The 20577-nt window shown below is 39.6% G+C and overlaps 1 protein-coding gene across 1 annotated transcript in view; it reads left to right on the top strand. All coding sequences in view use genetic code 11, as the record gives it.

The window, feature by feature from the left end:
* The window catches only part of EGR_01546 (Mitochondrial inner membrane protein), a gene marked incomplete at both ends in the record, with an annotated part of 17080 nt that extends 339 nt beyond the window's left edge, over positions 1-16741 (top strand). The window contains 11 exons of the mRNA XM_024490795.1: positions 461-535; positions 571-659; positions 1043-1322; positions 2196-2283; positions 3501-3625; positions 3700-3782; positions 4208-4343; positions 10160-10292; positions 11735-11964; positions 15051-15569; positions 16280-16741. Of these exons, the coding sequence (XP_024354660.1) occupies positions 461-535; positions 571-659; positions 1043-1322; positions 2196-2283; positions 3501-3625; positions 3700-3782; positions 4208-4343; positions 10160-10292; positions 11735-11964; positions 15051-15569; positions 16280-16741 (2220 nt within the window). The remainder of the gene's footprint in view (positions 1-460; positions 536-570; positions 660-1042; positions 1323-2195; positions 2284-3500; positions 3626-3699; positions 3783-4207; positions 4344-10159; positions 10293-11734; positions 11965-15050; positions 15570-16279) is intronic.
* Between the last annotated feature and the right edge of the window lie 3836 nt (positions 16742-20577).

Below are 20577 nucleotides of genomic sequence, written 5' to 3' on the forward strand. Positions count from 1 at the left end.
TCCCCAACTCCTCCATATATTGGCTGTATATGTTCCTCAAGAATGCTAGAGCTTATTACCACTTTGGTAGAGATTTAAACACTGTCTTGTGGCCAAATTCTGGTCTAATACGCTGTTGAGTCTTATGTTTATTGTAGCGTTGTGAAGGAATATCGATGTAATAAATTGAGTGATATTTTGTTTTACTGCACTTTTGAAATATTACAACGGAAGACTATTGACGCAAATGTAATTGCATAGTTAAAATTGGAAAAATTGTCTTATTGCTCATAAGTCATGTATTTAGCATCTCTTGCCAACGCTTATATTAGTGTATGCTAATTTTCCAAAGCAAACTAATGCTTGGAGCTTGGACGTTGTAACTGCTCATCGCCTATGTATTTCACACATTTCTCGTTATTTCTATTTCACGCTCCGGATCCTTCCGACCAGTTTACTGGTTTTTAATTGGTTAATATAGTTACCCATGTGCCTGTTCGGCCTCTTTACGCAGTCAGAAATGTTCGCACGGGCTTGCAGCTCTCCGTTTACAAAGGTAGTTCTTTATTGATACTAACATTTTGCTCAAAGAGTTTTTCTCTTCGACATAAACTGAAGCCGTGCAATAGTATAGTCCCCACGACTGTTGCTCATAAAGGGACTCTACCCCTTTTTAGTAGGTAAGCCCATTCTCCAGCGCATGCTACTTGAACTCAGTGTATTTTTATTTTGGGGCTGATGTCATTAAATAGTTTGTTCTAGATAATTAGAAGGTTAGTGGGCTCATGCCTCAGATGTAGTTGTTTGGACTTAAGTTCGTTACTGATGTATATGCAACGATAACGGAATATTCACTCAAACCACCCATTATTTATGTTAATCAATGTGAATTTTGTTCGGAGCTTATTAAAAACTTCCCTCTATGCAATATCGTGCCTAGGTTTCTCGAAGAAATTTACAGTTTTCTAGGCTAAAGGTGATTTGTAGGATGAATTCCTTTATGATGACTTTTCATTTATGACATTTTTTTGTTAGTATTTGTAAGTATTGCGTCTTATTGTAGGTCAGCAAAAAAAGGGGCTGGTGAGCTTGGGTTATCAGATCCTTTCCATCTACAACAATGTTCAATTTTCCGCACCTTGTTTGGCCTCACTGGTATTGCTAGTGGGGTGGCACTGATTGTTTACCTGAATCCATCTGTTCGTGAATACATCACCGAGGCTGCTCCCCGGTTGAAATATTATATGAGTCGAATGGATGATATCGTTTGCGAATGGAAAAAGAAAGCAAGCACTTTTAAACTACCAGCAATACCACCAAAGAAATTTTTCGGCAGCAGGTACGTGTGTCATTGATTTTTTCTGCCCTTCAACTTCTGCTTCATTAAGTATTCGCTACCAGCACACTTCTAGACCCCAAGATATTTAGCCGAAACCATTTGACAGGCGGTTAGTTATGGCAAAATAACATTTAGGCGTTTTTGTCCATGATTTGGGCTTTCGGTGAAATCAGTTTGGATAGAATAATTACTTCAAGCAGAGCTGATATTATTTCTTAAGTAACATATGTTTGAAAAGCAGTATGCTTGAGGTAATACGAGACAACTCAATCGCAGTAATTTACTAAAATTTTAGTTCGAAATGCGATTTGTCTATGACTGTGGAAATGTATGTTTTTAGAACTGCATATTTCCATTTTACTCTAATCTTGAATGCTTAAATATGACGACAGGATTGGTCAATGCCTTGGCGATTCTCACTTGACCAAACTGTGTAGTTCTGTGACCAACTATTCGCTATTTTCCATTGTGTACTTCCGTGTTTTCAACACTGCTTTGTGCCTCTGTGTACATTGTAATTTACGGCTTGTGTCATGACATCTTGCGACGAGAATCCTGACGCGGTAACTTTTCCATTTTAGACTTGACGTGGTAAGTACATATTTTTGTGGATTTTTTTGTTCTCGAGCTAATCGAAAATCTGCAATATTTTACCAGAAAGGTATGGGATGTTGTCAAATTTGGCGACGACTTTTTTGCTATCTATCTGAATTTCGACTGTCACGACTCACGAGCTGAAGAATCTTCCTTATGCTCAGTTCACCTAATAATCGAATTCTAACATTAACGAAACCTTCCTTAATCTAACCACTGCTGAGTATGCGATATTAAACGGTGAAATGACCATCTTTAGCATCATCTAGTGATCTATTTTTAGCCCTCGAGTGAGGTCGATATTGGTCCCACTTTCCCAGCAGTGTCTGATGTTATTCATCAGGTACCTGAGGTCCCTGAATCGATTCAAGGTTTGTCAACACGATTTTTTTTCATGTTCTTTCACAGTATACCATTATTAATTCACTGGTTAACGTTAGAACGGAGCTTTTTTAGCGTCTCTTTATCTGCATTATTCAGTTCACTTTTTCCATAATTAGTATGAATACAATTTAACCTAATTAAATCCTTAATTTGTCGCAAGGCCTTGCCAGAATGCAAACAGATTTTTCAGTAAGTACTTTTGGTGTACAGACATTTTGAGAATGTGGTGTTTCTCGTCTAAGACTGCAGTATGGTTTTAGGATCTTTTGATTTTATTTCTTAGAAATAAGTTGTGACGCTGTGTAGCAAGCACATTGCGTCATAGGTACAGAATAGTAGCAGTAATTTTTACTAATAAAATAAAAGTAACCGCTGTTTTATATTTATTGGACGTATACTGGCCAGTTCATTCTGGGTACACCAAATAAACGCAAAGTTATGGGCACAAGAGCGGAAAAGTTCGACCTTAGTTGAAGTTTCATGAGAATTTCAACTCACAAGTAGGTTGGGTTTGTTATTTGGGTTTGTAAAATTACCTTAATGAACTTAAAGACCCACAGTCGGTTAAATGTAGGGCCGACTATTTCACTAACGCACTCTGAAGTAAGCAGGTAAGATGCAGCCCCCAGAGCGCTATCGTGATTGCGCTTCATAGGTGGTTCAGAATAGCGCAAGGTTTGAAGCAATTCATACTCACTATTTCTCTGCTTATAGTACTCAAACTTTTGAAATTATCTCAGCCATTTCCCCCAAATTTATCTAGGCATATATCATATATTACAGTGACTATGAGCCTTTTTTACCGGCAAGAGTGAACAAAGTAGCTTTCATATTGGCATATTAGGGTCGTATTGCTGCTGTCCATAAAATAACGGTAAAAGTGTAATATAATCGGTCATTGACTATTCGTTCCAACTTTGGACATGACTGTCAATGCTGATGTACTTTTCAGGTTTCTATAAAAGCGTATATAGGTGAAGCAAATTTTAAGAATTAAAGGGGGTCCTGGTTTTTATAAAGGCCAAAAGATCTGCATTACACTGACGAAAAGTGCTTCACAAGTATCAAATGTGCTACTTTAGTACTGAGTTTAGGGACCTTTGAAGTACTTCAGAAAAAAAAACGTTAAGTACCTTGATATTACTGTGTTTGCGTTAAAAAGAAATGCAATTTTCACATGCTTCAAGTTTATCATCGTGTTTAGATTTGGAAGGGCACGTTCATACTGCTGTAAAGAACACAGAGAAGGCAGTTAATGATGCTCTTGTGGATCTTCGGGCTCTACAAAACGTTACGAAGCGTCAGTTGAATGACTATCAGAATGGACCGGTAGGGCGGGCTGTTCTTCGCTTGGCACAAGCATACTTGCATCCTTGAGTCAGATTTTTTCATCCACTTTGTAGGACAAATTCGATCTCCTAGGGTTTATGGGCAACAAGTTGAGAGTGGCTGAGCGTAAGGCTAAGGAAAGTCACCAAAATGCCCAGTAAGTTGTTATCTCGATATCGTATTAGTCCCACTGTGCAATCTTTCATATCTTTTTGGAGTGATTACTAAAAACTTTTATCGATATCCCATTTCCTGTTTTTTCTTGCATGTTACAAGTCGTATGCCTGACAGTTATAACACTTTCCTCTTATTAAATATCTTTTACTTTCCCAACTCGGTGCCAAGCAATCCTCACATCAGGGCGAAAGCATACGATTTTGATAAGCAACCCACCAAAATTTTAAAATATCAGTTTACTGACGTTAATTGACGTAAACTGACCACTATTCTTTGACCTCATTACTCGAAGTCTGCCAGTATTTATTCTATGCAATTTGATTAAACCTAAGTGCTCTCCCCACGCAATGTAGTGGATTGGGAGTTTAATGTGATTGCTAAGCGACGGCCTCTAATTGGTTTTAGGAAACAACTTGCTCATTTACGAGCACTGCTTGATTCAGCCAAATTGAATGTGTCGGAGCAGGAAAAAGAATTAATGAGGGCAGCCATTGCTCGCTATGGAGATCTTGCGTACGATCTTTCCGGACTAGTGACAGAGGTAAATGCATTTTTTTGTCAGTGTCGCTAGGTTCATGCATTACTTCAATGGAGCGTCCTCTTGTACTTTGTTTCTTATTTTATTAGCTTGGAAAAGGTCCCTTATTTGTTCATTGAATAGTTGGATACAATTATACAGTGTTCCCGTTTGTACTTTGGCTTCACGTTTCGAAGAATGCCGCTTTGTAAAATTAACCCCTGGCTTGGTTATCTGTTGTCATATTTTGGTATTTAAGATTGCGATTTTTGTTAATCTTGAATGCTTTATTCCTTTGGATGGATTGTTCCTTATTTACTTTGTAAAATCTTTTTTTCGTTGAAAAAATTGCTCCAGATTTTTGTATATGGATATTTTTATCTGGTACTTTTATTTTACCAATTCAGGCTCCAGGCTAGTTGGATCTGTCGAACTTGGAAGTTTTCCTCTTTCGTAGAGTTTGCCATTTAGGCATTTTTAGCATCAAATGCTTCAGAACCTCTTCTGTCCGCAAATTAATCCAATGCGCGTGTACCCGATTCACAGCATAAGCTTATACTCCACATCTACTGCTTTTTACGTTATGTGGACCATTTTGGGCACTTATCTGTTTTGTTTTCAGTAAACTTGTATTTATTCGGACGAATCAAGGTGTCACTAAATTCTGCGTGAGAAAATATGCTTTAAAATGTAAAATGTTTAGTGTAATTTTGTGATTGCAGCATCTCCTAGGTCTTCTCGATGAAGATATGCTTTAGCATTTCATTTTCCCGTGGAATTCATAAAGGTATTCCTAACGCTATCTGGTTTGCAATATTAAATAGTTGCGATGTTTAGTTTTTTTGCACCGGAAGTTCATTTCCATCTACCGCAGAGGATTGTTTGTCTCAGCGCACTAATGGCTGAAAATAGTCCCATACTTCGAATGGACGTTTACCTCTTTCAGGCTGTAGTCTGTAAATTCCCTGTATTTTGATACTTCACGGTGCAACAATTGTTACTAAAACTTGATCTTGGTATTTTTGTTTGAAGAATTTACCGTTTCTTATTGTAAACCTGCAAATGTCTTTCTCATGCAGAAGGAGTGGATACAGTTCACAAAAGAAACGCCGTCTACGACCAGGCGCTGAGACTTATCTCTATTTGGAAATAGCTTTTGTTTCATTACCATATCAGGCACCACGTTAGGTTGTACTTTCGTGTTGCAATCAAAAGTCAGACATTTGCATTTTGTATGCTGGGGCGGAGGGAGGGGTGAGTGGTTGCTAGAAGGAGGGGAAGGAAGTTGGTGGTTTTCCCAACCTCTGGCCGATCAAGACGCGGCAAACTACGTGTAGCTTTGTTAAAAAGGTGGAGAAGCATAGGAGTCACGAGAATCCATTAATTCACATCCGTGCATATGTGTGTGATGTGCGTGCGATGATATTTACGAAAAGAAAACAGCCCCGCCAGTGTGTGGAAGACCTTCTTGCTCCGAGACTCGGGACCTGCCCTCCAAATGTCACATCCCACCTCCTGTCTACCCTTCTGTTACAAATTGCATATGGACTTTTTATCTGCTGTAGAATAACTAAAATGTAGGACTCGCTCGCTCCCCCATTCCTACACGAAGTTACCCTTAGTTCATGCTTATGCACACTCCACATTTCTTCAATGTGTAGTGCTTCTGCAACTACAGTATTCAAACATCTTGAGTGAAACCTTACAAAGTGGATGTTTTACTCCGTGGGATATGTTAGTACTACCAACTTGTAGAATGAATGCCGCCCGTGCATTTGATTCTAGAAAAAGTGTTGCATTTTTGCAGCTTCGAAGAATTCGTATCATATTCAATCCCAGTTGTTCATAAGTGGTGTAAATTCGAATCTCTGGTATCTAAAAATAAGTTAAGATATAGTGAGTGGACGAAAAAAAGAGCATCATACCCCTTCGAATTGTTTCACTTGAAACTCATTGTGGCGCATCACGAGTTCAGTTTTTAAGAATTATTTGTATTAATTCCCTTTATATATTCGTCACACACCTCGGTAGTTTTCACTTGACGAATAAGATCGACAACTAACCGCGCTCATATGACCTTTTGACACAAATTGGGGAAGTTGAGACTTTCTCATCTCAGCGTTTCCGTACGTAATCGAGGTCAAAAATACCATTAGTTTAATTACATCACTCGTGAAACTGTATGACAAATCGTAGTGGTCTGACAATCTGACTATGACAGTAACTCCTTAGTTTAATGGATAATCTACCATTGTTTTTTATATGCGTTTTAATACTGTGTTAATAAGATTACTGTAAATGGCGTAATTTGGATCCCAACTGAAACATTTAAGATTCAAAGTTTGATCGCTGTGAAACTGATGGTGTTTACTGAATTTAGTCATGCACACTATGTAAAAGCTAAACAAGTTACTTTTTGGTGTGAAGCCGTTGAAATGAGCGTATAATCCGCACCCTGATACCAAAACTGACTTACATAAACTGCTCTTTCTGGATAATAGTGCCTTTATTTGAAGGAACGCAACAGTGTAGCCGATTGAAAAGTTATCCAGAAGCAAAACTATATTATATTCACATTTCCCAAGTCTTCCGTCTATTTTTCCTATAGCAACATTTTAGTCGAAACAGTCCAATGATAGTACTAACCTACCTCCTACTTGAAGTAAGGCTATTTTACTTATTTCGATTTGTTTTTGTGATTGTGAATATAATTGAATCTTTTAAAATTGTCGTGCAAAGCAGCTTTAGGGGCATTGCTAGAGGATTGAATTGCATGCACAAGGCTAGTCTCTTGAAACTTTGGAATTGCAAGTAAATTTTCTGCATTATCTTATGTGACCAACGCCTCTATCATGCGACCTAACGATTGAAAGCATGGTCTTTCCCCAAACACAGTCACTCGAGCTACAGCTTTGGCATTTGTATTGACGCCGTTAAGCGCCCTTGTGAGTCAAACGCTTTATTTGTGCTTTTATAACACGTTCTAAATTCAAAATGGTCATTCTCTAGTAATACTACCATGGGCCCATTAAATTTCGCTACTTATCGCCTTCGTAGTTTATTATGCCACATATCGTCTGAAGTCAGGCCGTTCGGTATAGCTGGATCCATTTATGGGAATGGACTTGTATTTATTGGATTTCAACCTCTCTAGAGGTCAGTGCTGATTGATTTTTTTCGCATTGTGCTGGCGACAGCCCCCGTGGAAAGTGGTAGTGAGTGTTATTTTCTGTAGATCATGCTTTTATCCTGTACCGAAATCATTCTCATATTATTCCGTCCCACGTAATGCAAATTATATTTTGATATTTTCCTTTTAACTAGCATTCTTTAAGGCACGACTTCTTAATTTGCATATTTATTCCATAATCTTATCAACCAAATGATAATTCAACTCCATAGGAATGTATACCGAGTGCGCCAACGCACTCCAAGCCAATAAAAAAATGCAAGCGTGGCGTTGCCATATAATTCAGCTCGAATAAATCTTTTACATTTACATCGCAGATGAAATACTTCGAGGAAGTTGTTTCTTTTGAATGTTAAATTTATTTGGATAATTTTTTAACAGCAACAAATAGAGCTCTTTCCCAAGCAGTTAAATTCGGCGATTACCGCTACGAATATTTCACGTTGACTGCGTTCTTGTACTCTTGTTGCCACTTTATCTCTTACGGTGCCCAAAATAAGATTTAACGTTGTGTTATGGTCTGATCAGCCGCAAAGTGCTCAGTTGGGCGTTGGGGTTGATTGTTAAACTGATAGTACAGTTACCTCATTTTAGTACTACTGACGTTAATAAATGTTCCAAATCATGTGACAGATTATTTTAATTTCCACAAATCACCTTATGGGGGTCGATGGAAAGGCTCAATAAAGATGCTAATAGAACTCCAAACGTTCAGTAGCCCAGCTACACTTTTTGAAAATCAACTAAGATTAGACATTTTGCATTTGCGAATATCCCAAAATATTCATGTTTGGAAATAGAACTTTTCTTATTCAAAGCTTCATCATGGCCACTAAGCTATTCATAATTTGGCATTTTCTTTGAAATACGCCATGTTCCTTATTATTGTTTAAGTTGGTTCAGCTTTGAAAGTTTGCATTTTTTTGCGAATTTAAAGATCAAAGCTGATATTTGTTGACAAGAAACTACTCTTAGTTATTTGAACAAAAATATCGACGGTAGCACAATGCCAACTGCACACTTTGTTGATAAACACCATGAAGTATAGTACTAGAAATAACCCACTCTCGGTACTCTAAACTTATTTACTGTGAAATACGATTAAAATATCAATCACGTGACCACTCGAAAAATATTTGCAGAGGTTTCAACAAGGTGCTAGGATGATGTTGCAAAACCCATTCTGATGCATTCTCCTGCACTCTCGCAACCATCACTTCTTTCCTCCACAATTTCCTTTCGCTTAATACTTGATACTAACATGTCTTGAGTGTCTTCCTCCTCAAACTTCAGTACTGTTTTGAACCTTGAAAATCCTAGATGACCATCAAATAGTCAAAGCGTTGGAATTCAAACTTCATCAGCTCTTTTTTCTATTACTGAAACTACTTACATGGACTGTGATACAAGTTCACATCTCGTCTTCAGGTCATGGTTTTGATCTGCATGAGGCCACCCTTGCATGGCTTATGCGTGGCTGTCATGATCATCAAGTTCATTGCAAAACTGTTTGCTTCTTCATGTACAGAAAAGTAACGGGCGCGCTGAAACACAGGCCGATCCTTATTGCTAATTAACTAGAGTTCTTAAGTTAGAGGTATCCCAAATTGCTTTTATGATCACTGTTTCCCGTAATCGTAAGTTTTGGTGTAGCATTACAAAGTACGGTTCAATTCGCACTCTTCTTTTCCCTCAACCTCAGTGGAACTGTAGACAATGAACGTTCAAATCTGTCACTGTTTGGAGTCTTTTAATGAGACTGTCGGTGTTATCGATGGGTTTTCCAGCAATTCCAGATCATTGATATGCTTCCAGATCTAAGATCCAGAAAAACATGGCTCAGGCGTGAGAGCTTGAGATGGGTCAGACGTTGTCGGACTATCGATTTCTCATTTCTAAATGTGTTAATGTACTTGTGAATGTTTTTTTTCGGGTTTCGCTCATCGCTCTCTACCAAACTTAGTCCTGTCAAGTGGTTTCATTCTAAATGTCTGCAAAGGTGATTTACTTAAACACATTGCCCAGGTCGTTTATCGTAACCGTATCTTCTAAAACACTGCGCGTATTTGTGTTTTGCTACTCTATTCGTCTATCTCCCAAGTGCATAATGACCCAGGTAATCACTTTGGGCGTTAACATTGTTCTCTTGGGTGTGTTAGCGTGATCCCGTTCATTCTCTACTGTAGAGGCCATCATTTAGTGGTATTTGGGGTATTTATTTGGTGTGCAGAACATTATTTTGAGCATTTTTGAGACCAGTTTGTGCGTCGCTTTCAAAATAAGTAATTAAGTGAGTGCTTGAATAATTTGTACAAGTCCTGAAATAAGGCATTTAAACAAAGCTAACCTTACAGTGAAGGCTACTTTGTTAAAGTAGGTATTTCCTTCATGCTTTTATAAAAATGCGACCCATATTAATTTCGCGATATCTAAGCAAGTTAGTAATTGAAATAAATTATTACTGACTTCATATTCTGAGTTCAGGGGTGTATAAAAAGTATCGAAATATTATTACCGCTCACATTCAGTGTCCGCTTTGAGCTTTTGGAAACCATAGTCAGATCAACCATGAATGTCCGGCCCATTAATTCACTGAAATTCAGTCATCTATAAAAGTTATGGAACGTTTTATTTTTTGATTATCTATTAGATCCGTCGTCTTCAAAATCAAAGCTCTGCCTTCATGAACCTCACGAGAGCTGATAATGAGGATAAGGCAAAGTTACACGATGAAATCAACTCAATTTTGCCGAAGTCGATCTCGCGAAAACCTTTCCTTAAGGGTAAGTACTGAATGTCCGGCGAATGAGATGCATTGAATTTGCGTTGTTGTGTCAAAAATGCTATAGTTTTTCACTTTTTCTAATAAAGTGTCCTCCCTAGGACCGGTGGTATCTAAAGAATTCATTGTGCAATATCTGAATGGTTTATCTGGAAAGCGATACCATAATCAGCTCCTGTGGGTGTTTCTTGGCATCTCATGGCTATTTTGTAATTCAAAGTACTACAATTTATATTTATTTTAAATATTCTCACGAATTCACGGTATTTGCGCCTTCTTCATTCATTTTATAAAAATGAAATAATCCGTCTTCGTTTGTCCATTCATGTTTATATTTTAAGGTGTGAATGAGTAGCATGCTGCGAAATGTGTGATGCGTGTAAATTACTAATTTATTTTCGACAAACGGGGTTTGATACATTATGTAACTTGCTTTCCCTTTTTCTTGGTGTCAGAGTGAAAAGATGAAGCCCTTGATGAGAATTTCATTATAGTGCATAAGGGGTATCAGGTTATTTCTATTCGGAACTTTAATGCTGACTCTGATTATATTTATGCTTTCATTCTCTGTGTTTGGCTCGGACCACATGGAAGCGTGTAAATACACCAAGTAGAGGCTGCATGGTCAGATGGTTGTGACCTGATGTTCTGCGAATATCTGTCAAAGAGCCTTTCATTTTGAAATGCCGTTGCGACTGGTGAAGGCATTTAGTAGCCTGATGACATCAGGTCATGCCTAGATTGAGAAATTGCGTTAGTGATTGAATTCGGCTCTTTTCTGCTTGGGTTTAGTGTTTTGAATCAAATTGAATCAATATTGTTTATTTTCATTCATGAATAATCATTTATTTAGTCGAAATATGGTATTCATATCACCATCTTTTTTTATTCCTAAGTTGTGTGCTTCATTTTCTTACAATTCTTGCTGTGTTGTGTTAAGAGAATGCCGATGCTGTTAGGCTCTCTTAGCTTATCGTCCCCACTAAATTATTTTGCTTTCGGGATTCTGCTGAGGATAGTTCCATCTACCTGAACAAACTTTGGCTAAACTCTCAAGTAGAAAAAAAAAACAGAAAAGCTGACACTTTTCCACTTGGATTTCCTTTTTACGGGGTTCTTCGTGTAATCTTTTTGATGGCTGAACACATCCGCTGCTACATAGTTTAATTATTTGAAAAACGAAGAGCAGAGTAGCGTTTTTTTGTTTATGAAGCGTTAATACAATTATAGTCGACATTTATAATCACAAAGGCTTATTTGTTCCAACCACATCTGCAGGTATGTGCTTTGTCGAATTCCTTCAACACTTTCGCTATGACAAATGCATTCTCAATTTTTTGCTCGTTTTGTTGAAGCACTGGCAGGTGGAAGTTGCTTATCATCAATAAACTGTTATGCTTCAACGCGTCCTCTCGTAAACCCCTCTCCCACTCCTCTTTCTAGACGATGGATCTGAGATGACAATTGAGGAGATGAACTCTTTGCTAGCTATGTCTCTGGAGCGGCTTGATAAGCTACAGGAGAACTTGCAGGCCAGTGGTGCCGCTGCCAAGCGGCACATCGCGATGGCACTTCAGAAGTACAAGAATGAGGCCGATATCATCACCCAAGAAGCTGTGGAGCGGGCTATTTCACACGAACAAATTAAACGCGAACTGGAGCGCTTTGAATGGGTAGGTGGTCTTGCCATAAAATGTTTGGAGCGTTGCTGACGTGCTATTCCATTTAAAAGACCACAAATCTAGTTCACGGCCGGAGAGGGTATGATAAATGTAGTTTTCCTTTATTTTATTATTTTGGTCAAGTCAATTTCAGTTTTTGTTTTGTGAGAGTGTACGCGCCCGCAACTTTTTGCACGTTGTGCATTTAGTGTTCTGAATATGTGCATAGGACTTTCGGATGTAGCTTACATCAACCATAATAATATTCCGCAATGTATTAAGAACTTTAATTGCTTCTCTTTTGGACTTTTGTGGACTCTAAGACCCTGTCCGATTAACGACCCTGATCATCGCTAATGGCATATAGATCACGTGATCCCCCTTTGTGTACATCAGACAACGTCGGGCTTGTACTAAGGGCGATTGATTTTGGCCGGCTCTTGATGTGACTCAGCCCAGATTTTGTGCATTAATTCACATGTTAAAACTCATCTGTTAAACAGAAGGTCCTAAGCCCCCAACACCTTTTCGTTCCACATGCATGGGTAAGCAGGATGAGTGCATTAAGTTTAATTACAAAAGATATACTGCTTAAGAATTTTTCATTGCTCGATAAACATGCGTAAGCAATTGAATTCCCCGTCCAGTTGCACTTTAAATGCTTCAGGTTTTTTAACTGTTTCAGTTTAAAAATGTAGCAATAGTTCATTTAACACATGCCAAAAGGACCAGCTACCTCAGTGTTATTTTTGTTCCTACTATGTTTTTTTCCTTAAGCGTATCGACATTTAGTGCGGTGGGACTGGCGCTCCAAGTGGAATTAGCCATTTTTACTAAAGAGTTTTTATTTATGTAAAATGTAATATTCTTGCCTGTGTTAAAGTTCTTCGTTGTTCATAGGAGAACCAATGTTTTCTTCAAAAAAATGCCTATATAAGGTGAATGCATGATAGGATATCCTTTGGGATAATATTGTTCTGGCTGGATAATCACTTCGTATCCACTAGCAACGAAGTCGTTTTATATTTTCTCTGATAATGTAGTGATAATTCCAATTTCGTTGTACCGAATGAGGGCACAACTAATACTTTCTCCAACGTTTTTACCTTACCCCCTCCCTTTGGAGCAAATGCTTTAGCTTACACGAGTGGGCTTAGTGTTTTGCGACCAAAACTATTCCTTCCTCTAGGTTGATAATGCGCCAAGGCCACTGTCCTAAAGACTTTTTTGCATGAATATCTAATCTTATTCCCTGTCGATGACATACCGTCCAAATTCTTTTGGCACGTACACGGTCGTAAATAAATGGATAAAAAATCAAGCCACTCCCCGACATCCCATGACGGGTTTTTTTCACAGTGCTGGCACAAAAGTTGGTTAATCCGGTCGAAAATGTGTAACTACCTGCACAGGGCATTTTTATGACCGCAAATATCGACCCGTTTTTTACGGCCTACGGCGTGTGATTTTAGTGCTCTTGCAGATACATATGCATAATTGGGTTTTTAAAATCACTTCTCGATTGCTTGCTTCCATTGTTCTTCCACACCAATTTGCAGTCTGAGTTGAATTTTTCTAATCTGCTCTACCCTCTCCGACGTTTATTTCTGGGAATAATGCCCATCGATTTGGTTCGATGGTGAATCATGTGAGGAGCTTTTCGCATTGAATTTGGTCCCGTTTAATATGCCTTAATCTCCTATTCGATCATTTGAAATGACTTAGTCGGTGCGAATTTCTATCTCCTCACCCAGTAATCCTTCATGCTTTGTTGATTGTTGTCCATTGATATGTTGTCAAACTAAAGAAGTGGCCACTATTGTGGTTCTCCAAAGCACTACTCCTTTAAACTACAACGTATGATATCAGCACTATGTAGTTCCCTCAGTATTTCCCAGTCTTCAAGACATCAAAACGGGTTTATTGAACTTTCCTAAGGGATGGAGTTGTCAAAAAATATTCTTCAGCATTTTTCTGACTGTTGTACAGATAAGTACGCCACTATAATAAAATACGCCAATCCTTCATTTATTGGCGCTTGTCATTTTGAAGGACCACTGGGATAATAAACTGGTTCTAATCATGATGAGGATTTTCTAATAAGTATAAGTGAAAGCTGCCCAACAGCTTTACACGTCTGCATTTTAACTGAATGATCCTAATTTTTTTTAGTTTGCAATCGCATGTTCTTCCTTGATGTCGGCAGTGGTTCTTGTCAAGCGCTTTCTCTAGGTCCATTCGCCATCTTCCATTTTCAGAAGCGCTGCTACGTTAAATACATATCGACCGTGGAGATAGGGCACGCGCAGCCTCTTGGTTAGAAGTAGCTGTTCTACATTGCTGGGGACGTCTCGTTCCTTCTCAGTTTCGCTTGATTTCGATGAACACGGCTTTGTTTATAGTGTCTAGGACTTACGCCTAGGAAGTCTCGCTGGCAAATGAAAAAATCGGTGGTTGGTTTTCAACCGTATAGATATTTGTTTTTCGCTTATATTGCATGTATTTCCGTCGGTGGTCAGCTAGCAGTGTTTGAAGTTCCCCCAGAATCTCGCCTTGATCATGTTTAGCATCTTTTTTGGTTGTATAGTTCAATAGAGCAAATAAATATATTGTGAAATAGTTTGAATAATGCACAATTCTTTATCAATAGATTAGGTTGCAATTCGGGTTCATTTTGCGTTGTCTCTAGACCATGATCAGGATTCTTGTTTAGTATCAATTCCCTCTGTGGGAGAATCAATATCCCATTGACACCTTCAGGTTAGCATAAATTATGACTTTAGAAAAACAGATGGCTGGTTGCCTTCCCGTAGGAAAAGTACCTCTTCACTTTACCTGAAAAATATCCAGGACTTGCCATTAAGTTGACTTTTTGCTAGAAGTAAGTCCTATTCTAGGAACACTTCGAATTTGTGCTTAGGCACCTATTAGCCATAAGTGAGTGTGTTTGCATAGAAGAAGATTTAGCTTTGTACAAGAAGATATAGTTCTTGGAATTGTTAATACACTTCACGTCAATTGGTATCAGTTATCATTTTTTTGCCGGGAGATCTGAAGTTCAGAACGTCGGTGATTCGATTCTCATCGTGCCACTGTAGGAGAAACAGGCGCGTGCCAACACAGAACACGAGTTGAACGCGGCTTTGGCTCGCCACGGTCACCACTTGGCTTATATGCTTCGCCTCAAACAGGATGAGATGGAACATCAATTTGACCACCGTCTGCGCGAGGCGCTTGCCGAACAGAAGATGACCATCGAGGGTGAAATCCATCGGTGGACTCGTCGAATGGAGGCCATTGAACATGTGGTCGACGGTCGTGCTAACATTGATCGCATCGCTAAGGAGACGCAAGCGCTCTGGCTGGCTGTAGAGGCTCTCGCTTTCGCTTTGGAAATGCCGTTCTCCAAGATCGGGTCTTCAGGTACTCTAGGATGCCAGACCGGAGAGTTCAAGCCATTCTACATGAGCGAGCCCCTTGGAAGCTATGTAGACGCCGTCAAGGGGACTGCAGGCGTGGGTCATGAGTTCGCCAATGTGATTGTTAAGAGCTTGCCGCGAGAGGCACTCACTGATGGGGTGTGGACGCGACAGGGTCTTCTCCAACGTTTCAATCAAGTCAGTTATTTTTTTCCACTTTGGCATTTTACCTCGTTTATTACCCACAAGGCCAAGAGAGTATTTCAAACCGGGGCTTGTCTTAAAAACTTCAGCAAAGTTATTGCTTTAGCCATTTCGTCTATAGAATTGTTGCCTCTGACTTTCACACAGCAATGAATCCAATAAAAACGCCCATCAGGTCCGCGCTGTGACTTTATCATGCACCCCTTTAGAGTGACATTCATTCTGTGGGGTTACTTTTCAGATATTTGTTTATCTTTGTTTTGGAAATGACAAGTGCAGACCTAGGGCTGGAAATGCACAAATCCCACTTGTGTCTGTGGTGTATTGTTCGTATTCTATAGCACAGAGCCTTAGTACCTTAATTCGGTTCTTTTCTTTTTCTGTGTTTAACAACGCTCTTTTGCCACTCTTTTTCTTTCGTTGTGAAAAAAACATTGCTCATATTAAGGTTGATGCTTTAATTCTTATTGTTTTGCTTTTTACTTTATAACAGCCGTCATGACTTTACCGATTGTTGATTTTTAGTGAACATGCGTTGTTAAAGTAGTTAAAAGATAGACAAATTAAATAACAATCTTTTCTTCTAACCCTACTTCCAAGGTATTGTATCGACATTGATAATGTTAGAATGTTGGAATGCATGAATTTGTTGCCTTATGCAATTGCATTGTGATAATCATCTGGTGCATCTCGTTTCACTGGAGGTCTACAAGACGGCGTGTAACGTGGCACTGGTAGGTGAGACGGGGGGATCACTGTGGAGTTACGCGATGTCGTGGTTGCAGGCGCGCCTGCTCTTTGATGGCCTTGGCCGTCAGCGGGTGCTGGCGCGGCTGCCAGGTGTAGGACCGACCCTCCTTACACCGGAGAGCGAGTGGCCCGCAGAGGCGGAGGGGGACGCGGTTCCAGACGCCTTCTGCCTGCTTGCTAGTGCACGCGCAGCCCTAATGCCCGAGACGGACGCAGCGGTGAACGTTGACCCTACCAACTGCGCCGATATCGAGTTCGCGGTACGTCTTCTCTCCCAGCTCCGAGGTCAGCCCGCAGCTGTCGCCGCCGACTGGATCCACGATGCACGACGCTTTCTCGAGGTGCATCAGGCCATCCAGGCCCTCCTCGCCTACGCCACCGCACAAAACTTCTCCGCTTTTGAGGAGAGGCTTTGAGTACACACCTTTTTCAGCAAGCTCTCATTCACGCACTCATCCACATCAATAGTTTTCTCCCCACCCTACTCTACATTACCCCACTCTACACATAAATACCTCTGCTGTAGAAGAATAAATTACTGGTTTATATGAAATCTTACATGTTTTACACTGGTTCCAATCCAACGGGATGGATTCTTGCTTTAGTAACTTTAGTATCCGTATTTATAATAGTGGTGAGAGCCTAGTGTTTATTTTCCCTCTTCAATGCAAATTTAGTACTGAATGATAACTTGTACAGCAAGCTCTTGCTGAAATAGATTTGCTTATCAAGTAATTTACTTGAACTTGTCCTTTGTTGTTACTGGTTTTAAATCAGGAAGCCATCAACTGAAGTCGGCGAAATAAATACGGAAAGTGGAGAGGCCTCTGCAGGGCCCTATTTGTCTTGGTAGCCCGGCACTGAATTTACCGCTTCTGTGTATTAGGAAGTCTTGCACATGCATCTATCAACACGTTGTACGAGGTGAGCCTTTGGTGTCGTGAGTTTTGGTTGGTAAAACCATAGGATTTTCCCTCGAGCCTTTCAATATTTCGTCTGGGACTTTTCCTGGGTCTGCCTCCTCAGTATTCGTTATCTGGGCCGATTTCATAAGCATTGGATGAGCAAATATTAGCAAATTAATGCATGTTTTAATTAAATATTTAATGGCAAATGATGCACGAATTTCGTCTTCGCCCAGCCGGAGACAATTTGGTGGTAGTCAAACGTAGTGAATGATAGGTAGGAGTGGAGGCTTGTGCGGCATTTTGCCCTTGGTACGATTCTAAAAGTAATCACAATCTTATCGTGCTTAGGAGTTATTTATCCGCCGATTTGAAGTCCAAAATAATTTGGATTCGGTGAGCTCGGGACGGGAACTAATTCTGGCCCCACATAAAGGATTGAGTGGCTTACCGTCTAGTTTCGTGGTTCCAAAAATACATTAATCGATGACTCAGACCGTAAACCCACTATGCATTTCCGTTGTTTGAAAGGGGGAAGAGTGGTTGCACTAGCCATAAGCCTTCTAAAAGGTTATGTCCTCAGTTCAAAAAAGATTCCTTGCGAAATAGCCTGACTGATTAAATTGGGAGACCGCCTCTAGTTCATCAAGCAAAACGCTTATTTGAATGCACTCGGAAATGGGGTTGTTATCTGCAGCGAATTGTTTGCATGATTTGCTGAAAGTGTAAAGGTTATGATGCTGGTAAAAACTTTCCCTTTGGGGAAAAAGATCTAAGGAGCTACCAGATCGATTGAAAAAATAATCAGGACATGGGATTGAACTTTAAACTCGTGCCAAATATGAGTACGCTTGATCCAAACTGTGGCAAGTCACGGTGCGGGTCCGTTAAAACACTCCTATAAGCGATGATAATCCAAATATTTATTAATTGAGCGAATGACTGATATCCACACTGAGTGACATTTTCGAAGGGTACATTAGCGTTTGTTTCAAACTTAAAGTAGTAACTAGGTGTATTATGAAAATTCCCATAATTTGAAACAAGTAGCTAGTCGGCAGGGAAGAAGCTTGGTTTGCTGCAGATGATTTACCATTATTACAATGGTGGAAAGGTTAATGAAGTTCTCCATGGGAAGCTTAATTCTTCGTCATCTCGAAATGGAAAAACCATTGCCATTTTTTAATTGACGGGCTCGTTTGGCGATTAAACGTAAGAGTAAACATTCAGAACGAGGTCAATCAGCTTGAAAGGTAATAGTCAGACCAGTACAGTCCATTTAATTGTGGGAATTACTGGCTTCAAGACATTGGGTAATATGGTTTGTGCCTCAACTGTGGACGGTATTTTCCTTCGAGAAAGTGGCTTTCCTTGATGCTTGGGCAAATCGTTATTTGTGCTTCAGAGATACAAGGGTAGCTTTGCTATCAGCCTTCAAGGTACCAAACTGGCAACTTGGCTTAACAAAGTTAGCATAATTAGAGGAATTTGCAAAATAAAAATTCCTTGTATGCATATTTTAAATTACCCATGAAATCGCATAGTTCTGAAATACGGGGGTTCTATAATTATACCCGATGGAAACACCCCATCAAATGCAAAAAAAAACTTCAAATTTAAGTAATTTAAAGGCGTGTTCTCAATAATCGAAATTCGTGGCTTCGTGGATCGCTACCCGGTAAGAGATTCCAGCTATTGGCCGAATAATGCATTGCACTTCCGCCGGCCCCGCTCACCCCCACCGTACATGAATGATGTCGCTGATTCGGTGCTCCGTAAAATTCAGGCTAGTAATCAGTCGAGACAGCGTGGTGTTGGGAGAACTCAAAGAGACTCAGTCGGCAGTTCGACGTGATTGCGCCCTAGGAATAACGCAGTTTTGGCGCTAAACATCGGCGCAAATTATGCCGCGTGTGATGAGATTTGGCAGTTCCCTGCTTGGTTAATTCACATCGAAGGAATGAGTCGTGCAATTGAACAAATTGTTTCATGACTTAGTAAATCAACATCTTATTATACCGCAGGGTGTATTGTAAGTTTACTGTTTGACATTTCATACGAAATATTGCACTTTATTTAGTATGCATTTGCATTGTTAAAATAACAACTGGCTGCAACTGCTTTCAAACTGGTTAAGTATCTTTCTACGTTCTGTTAAGCGTCTACCACTAAAGTGAACGATATAAGCGCATTGAAGGAGAGCAGAATAAATCAAGTGTTTTTCATTATCTGCACCGAACCACCGTCTAGGCGGCGAATAGAAAGTAAATTACCCAACTTTTGATTGTATATCGCCCCCGTTAAAGGATTTTCCTCAACCCATTTCCGCGGTCCTTTTCTGCCAAGAAGACGGCGCCTTTTGTTCCTGTTTCAAAATCCCAATGCATGAACCGAGTACATGAAGTCCATATGTTCACCGACCTTTCATAAGTTTTGAAGTGGTCTAATCTTTTCCACTAATTGCAGAAAACGCCAACATGCGTTCTGGTCCACCACGTAATTGTTCTGCTACATCCTGGGCTTACGGTCATAATACTACTTAACGGCGTAAACACGGAATCAAGATGGAGTATTTTAAACAGATTGAGTCCCACCTAAGCTATCATGTTTCATTTTTTATTTTGTAAGCTTTGAAACCTTAAAAATTGTACTTATCCAAAGCTTTAAGGTAAAATTCCTATGTTAAAACAAAATTCGAAGTAGAGGAAAGTAAAAGTTGGGGGTAAATGACGATCTTGACCAATCGCAATCGTCAAAATTTTAGCCGGGTAGCATAAAAGCACGCAAGCGCAAAACAGCCGTTTGGACAAGGAAACGCGCAAAGAAATGAACCTAATTCCCGCCTATACCTCCTGCTAAATATCTTCGTATCGCGATGTCTAAGGGCACGCATTTATCCTATTTCAAAGGAATTGTAAGTGAGAGTTAAAGTAAACAAATGAAGTAGTGAATTTTCTATTTCAGTAGATTACATCTAGCAGGTATCTGTGACAAAGCGAGCCTAATTTATCGTTCCAGATTATCTAAAGTGTAAGTGAAGCTGCAAACGAATTAGGCCGCATCAATTAGTAAATCGCTTTTTGTTTATCCAAACTGTTGATACGGAGTGTTTACAGCTATTCAAATAACTTATTCTTTTGCCTTAGTAGTGACAAAACCCTCGAATAGTCCCCCCAACAAGTTCCGGGATCGCAAGGCTGCAATCGTATTTGGGGCTGATCGTTAGGACGAAATAGTGAGTTAGAGACCTTACAAACTAACCGAGCTAGTTTTCGGGGACTATTATTCTAACTGATAATGACACCTTGTACATCATTTCTCCACTATCGGATATAATTCAGCTATGT

This window comes from Echinococcus granulosus (assembly GCF_000524195.1).
Source record: "Echinococcus granulosus chromosome Unknown EG_S00006, whole genome shotgun sequence".
Taxonomy (NCBI): domain Eukaryota; kingdom Metazoa; phylum Platyhelminthes; class Cestoda; order Cyclophyllidea; family Taeniidae; genus Echinococcus; species Echinococcus granulosus.